The sequence below is a fragment of the Conger conger genome, chromosome 1 (genome assembly GCF_963514075.1).
Source record: "Conger conger chromosome 1, fConCon1.1, whole genome shotgun sequence".
Lineage (NCBI taxonomy): Eukaryota > Metazoa > Chordata > Actinopteri > Anguilliformes > Congridae > Conger > Conger conger.
In genome coordinates this window covers 24942640-24947910 of record NC_083760.1, presented here as the reverse complement: position 1 = coordinate 24947910, position 5271 = coordinate 24942640, and the positions used below count along the sequence as shown (strand labels likewise).

Genomic DNA, 5271 nt, shown 5'->3' with positions numbered 1-5271 from the left:
CGCAATGTATACTGGCGACTTCTGATGACGTCTTCTTTATGAAACCTAAAACCGCCCTCTCCCCTGATGTAAGCGGAAGTGAAGGTAGGTAACAAGAATTGATTTAGTTCTGTAACACGGAGCAGCTGGTTTTGTTATGTAGCCTATGTTTTACACTTTATGTCTCATTGAACGGTTCATTTCAAGCACGGTATTTTCTTTATTATATAGTTGCGGTAAGAAAGATGTCCGACGGAAAGTTTTCTACTGTTCTGGCAAGAACTGTACTACAGCAATGTGTCTATGCCAGACTTCAGGTTAAACCGCCAGAGGAAGAGACTCCGGCTGAATGGGTTGAGGTATTCTAATGTTAGCTTCATTCAGATTATATTATATTATGATATATTATATTATATTGTACGTAGAATGTTAGATCCACTACACCTATATCTACATTTAAACACCTGCAAAATGACTTCCTTATTTTCTTTTTGTTCGCAGATCGAAAGGGGGATGGTGATTTACATCTGTTTTTTCAAGGGGGCCACAGAAGATATTATCCAAAAAATGGGTACGTTACATATCCTTACATATGTGTTTTTTCCATTTCCAACAGAAACGGCATTGGTCAAATCACATTTGTATAAAGCACTACTCAGTCATCCAGCAGTTTAGTGATAATCTCATCTGAATTATGAATCATAGCATAATTTTGTCATCTTCACAAAATATTGTTGGTTGGTAGTCTACAGTTGAGTTGTTTTGTGACAGCAGGAGAAAAACATTTAGTGGACACCAGTGAAATGTAGATTTTGAGCAGAAAGTCAATGAGACCTCTGAATTTCCACAGTGAACACCCTGCTGGAAGTGAAGCTGTGTGAGGCTGATTCGGGGAAGCGCATGTCTGTGCTGGAGCTACCTGGAAGTGTACTTATCGTCCCCCAGGCTACACTAGGAGGAAAGGCCAAAGGGCGGAGCATGCAGTATCATGGCAACATTGGGAAAGAGGAAGGGCTACAGCTCTATACCAGCTTTGTATCCCAGTGCGAAAAGCAACTGTCCTCATCCAGCAAATGCACTGAAGCTGGGGTAGCTGTTAAACACGGCACCTATGGAAACCGACAAGTGCTGAAGCTGGACACCAATGGACCCTACACACATATGTTTGAGTTTTAATGATTTTCACCTTTTGCACACTTCTACAGCAGCCGTTTTTCTTACTTTGGCTCTTTTTAGGTCACTCTTAAAGGGCAGCCAAAAACAGGACTTAATATTGTGAATTGTAATTATCTTTGCATTTGTAATGTATCACACATTCTGTAGCCTACAAATAAATACAAATAAACCCCACCAAAAGCAATGATGTTACCGAGGCATAACACCTCCAAATTTTCCTGTTGCAGAGAATGCATTCAGAAATATTAGTAGAAGCTGCAGAAACTAAAGATGCATCCATCCATGGTAAGATGAAGTCTGTCCCAATGGCATTTTCACTTCAAATGGCATTTTGCAGATATATGTAGGTTAAAGATTTATTTGACTTTGACATGAAATACACACCACTTTTTCTGGTGTATAGGATACCAATTCCATTTAAATGTATCCAACCAACACTACACATTTATTACCTCATATCAGGGGTGTCCAGTCGTATTCTTAAAGGGGAGGTGTGGGTGCAGGCTTTTGTTTTTGCCCAGCATTTGATTCAACTAATTAACTAACCATGGCTTTCAATCAAGCTAACGTGTCTACTATTGCATTAAGTCGGCAAAAAGTTTATTTAAATGTAGTGTTGATATACACTCAGTGAGCTCAGTGAGATTTCTTTAGACATTCATTCTTCTGCTGCTGTAGCCTATCCACTTAGAGGTTTGATGCGTTGTGTGTTCAGAGATGCTCTTCTGCATACCACTGTTGTAATGTGTGGTTATTTTTGTTACTGTCAGCTTTGACCAGTCCGGCCCTTCTGTTCTGACCTCTCTCATTAAGAACACGTTTCTACCCGCAGAACTGCTGCTCACTGGATGTTTTTTGTTTTTCGCACCATTCTCTGCATACTGCACATCTGCATTTAGTTGCTGCCACATGATTGGCTGATTAAATATTTGCATTAACAAGCTGGTTTACAGGTTTACCTAATAAAGTGATCACTGAGAGTCCATATTTGAACCCCTGTCCTTGTAATGAAAAGGCCCTGCCTCTTCCTTGAAGTTGATCAATCAACTTAAAATCTAGTTTTGCATGTGTGTGAGTATGAGTCTTATGTTGTGTAAGAGGGATGCATTTTGCATGAATCCATTAATCTATTCATTATTGGTTCAAGAATAAATGAAAAACAAAATGATTGATTTTATGATGCAAATTACAATTTTTTACATATGTTGGAAGTATTTCAGCTGTTTCATTTCATTGTTTCACTCTGATGAAGTTTGAATGTTTTGCATAAATAAATAAAAAACAAACATATTAGCCAAACCATCTTTCAACGCAAACTATTCTCAGCAAATCTCCCTTGTGCCTCTCTTGCACCTTTGAAATAATAAACTGTTTTTTAGGATTTATTTCCCAGTCTTGTGCACACCAGGGTACTTCAGTCCTGGGATCCATGTGTGTTATTGCACTGAATTATGCCCCCCTCATTATGTAACGTATGATCCAGAACCTTTATTGCATAGTATATGCCAGTGCTACAATTGTATTGGTTAATCAAAGCCATGGTGGTTTAAGGGTCTGAATACTTATATAAATGAGAGATTTCAGTTTTTGATTTGTAATACATTTGCAAAAATGTCTAAAAACATGTTTTCACTTTGAGTGTAGATTGATGCAGGGTTAAGGGCCTTGCTCAAGGGCCCAACAGCTGTGTGGATCTTATTGTGGCTATAGTGGGATTAGAACCACCAACCTTGCATGTCCCAGTCATTTACCTTAACCACTACACTACAGGCCACTCTACATTGTTGGGCAAAAATGGCAATTTTATCCATTTAAAATAAAATCTACAACACAATAAAGTGCAAAAAGTGAAGGGGTCTGAATACTAAGGCCACTGTACAATTGGTTGAACCATAAAAATTGTGTTACAACTGTGAAGTTAATGGTCTGGACATATCTCAGCACCCTTGAGAAACCCACCAGATTTTGGGTTAATAATAGAGTAGAGTGAGCTCCATAATTTTTGGGACAAATACATATTCTTTCTTGGTGCTGTACTCAACAATCTTAAATTTATATTCACATGCTTACACTTATATTTATAAGTGCACATTTTCAGCTTTTATTAAATGGCATTTTATACATTTTGGTTTGCTCCTGTAGAAATTACAGTACTTTTTATACATAACACTCTCATTTCAGGGCATCATAATGTTTGGGAGAAATAACTTCACAGGGGTTTCTGATTAGTCAGGTGTGTTCAATTAGGTTTAGGTTTATTTATTTAGCACAAATTTTAGTACAAATCTGTGCAAGGTGGGAGCGAAGCCCTAACAGGCTTGTACAGAGCTCCACACCTAGCCAACACTTACTACATTTAGTACATTTAGCGGGCAAAATAAAATGTAGCCAATCCATATCCAACATAGGCTGATACGAGAAAGAAAAGAAAAATAGAATGTTTAAGGATTAAACATCAGTTGATACGAGAAAGAAGAAACAGACAACATAGGATGATAATTAAATATAAGATGATATAAGAAATAAGAAACAGACAACATAGAATGATGATTAAACATAAGATGATATAAGAAAGAAGAAACAGACAACAAAGAATGATGATTAAACATAAAATGATATAAGAAAGAAGAAACAGACAACATAGGATGATGATTGAATACAGGATGATATGAAAAAGAAGAAACAGACATCATAGGATGATGATTGAACATAGGATGATACGAGAAAAAAGAAACAGACAACATAGGATGATGACTAAACATGGGATGATACAAGAAGAAGAGAAACAAATACCTGAGATGAATATTGAGTAGCAGTTTAGGTAGACATTAGATATTTTTTCAAATGTTTTTTAAAGACAGTATGTGAGGACATAGATCTCAGTTGAGGGCTTAGTTCACTCCACAGCTTTGGGCCTCTAACGGAAAGATTATACTGGTGTCTTGATGTTTGTGAGCGCGATAGGAGTAGATTATTGTTGCTGTGTCTCGTTTGATGTGAATGGACATTGGAGGTGGCAATAAATAGATTCTGAAGGGTGTCTGGAAGTTCATGTTTTCTATACATGAATTTGTGGATGAATATGCATATCTGGTATGTGTTCACTTTTTCAATCGGCAATATGTTATATTTTTTTAAAAGGGGGGCGGATGGTGCATATCTATTTGAGTGGGAGATAAACCTTAAGTATTTCTTCTGTACTGTACGTAGTTTATTAAGATATGTAGGATAGGTCGCTGCCCAGATAATATTACAGTAATTGATGAAAGGGAACAGGAAGCTATAATATAGAGTAAGATGAGCTGAAGAGTGAACTAAGGGACAAACTTTTCTCAATATGCCCAGCATCCTTGAAGATCTTTTGGTGACTAGGTCAATGTGATTAGACCACTTGAGATCACTATCAATAATGATGCCTAAGAATTTAGTTTGCTGGACTAGATTGATTTCAGCATTATTTATGAGAATTTTGTCTAGTTCTTTTGGGTAGTGTTTATTTATGTTACAAAAGATCATGAAGTTGCACTTCTTCACATTGAGGGTTAGTTTGTTTCGTTGGAACCATTGCGCTAATTGCTACCTTAATGCAGGTACTGTATAATAGGCCTTTCAGTATCTCAATCAATAGGCGTTTAATAGTCTGTTATTGGCGTTTGTCAACATAAAGGCCAGAGTGGTGTCAATGAAAGTCAAGGAAGCATAAGGATGAGACATAAGAAAAAAGCCAAACCTTATCCTTAACAAATTCAACTATTTGGAACATCATTAAAAAGAAAAAGAGCTCCGTAATCTCAAAGATCCTTTTCAGCCAAGGCGAACGCCTACATGGACGCGCTTGCAATTGCGATTTCTACTTGAAACGCTCCAAAAAGTTTAGGAGAAATTTGTATTATAAATATTATCTCGCAGACCTCGGCTCACACGTCACAACTTTCGTGAAACAAGCTCCTACCTCTAGACCACATATGTGCATAAGAACTGGAGCCGATATCCAAACCTGTGGACTAAGATTTAGTTATTCCAGTTGGAATGCAGATCTGTGGTATAGCGGTTTAAACTCCAGCTGAGCACACTGCAATTGTTCCCGTATGTCTTGCGTCTGTGGATTTCTAACAC

General features: G+C 37.4%; 1 protein-coding gene across 1 annotated transcript; it reads left to right on the top strand.

Moving 5' to 3' along the window:
- The first annotated feature begins 21 nt into the window (after nt 1-21).
- Nucleotides 22-2455, top strand: LOC133130872 (D-aminoacyl-tRNA deacylase 2-like). The gene is made up of 4 exons (XM_061245821.1): nt 22-84; nt 211-338; nt 481-550; nt 830-2455. Exons 1-4 carry the CDS (start codon nt 39-41, stop codon nt 1153-1155), a joined length of 570 nt encoding a protein of 189 aa, XP_061101805.1. The 5' UTR covers nt 22-38; the 3' UTR covers nt 1156-2455.
- Nucleotides 2456-5271: the final 2816 nt, after the last annotated feature.

Coding starts and splice junctions, on each gene's coding strand:
- LOC133130872 (XM_061245821.1), top strand. CDS start 39: ATGAAACCTAAAACCGCCCTCTCCCCTGATGTAAGCGGAAGTGAAG. Junction 339..480: donor CTCCGGCTGAATGGGTTGAG/GTATTCTAATGT, acceptor TTTTGTTCGCAG/ATCGAAAGGGGGATGGTGAT. Junction 551..829: donor AGATATTATCCAAAAAATGG/GTACGTTACATA, acceptor GAATTTCCACAG/TGAACACCCTGCTGGAAGTG.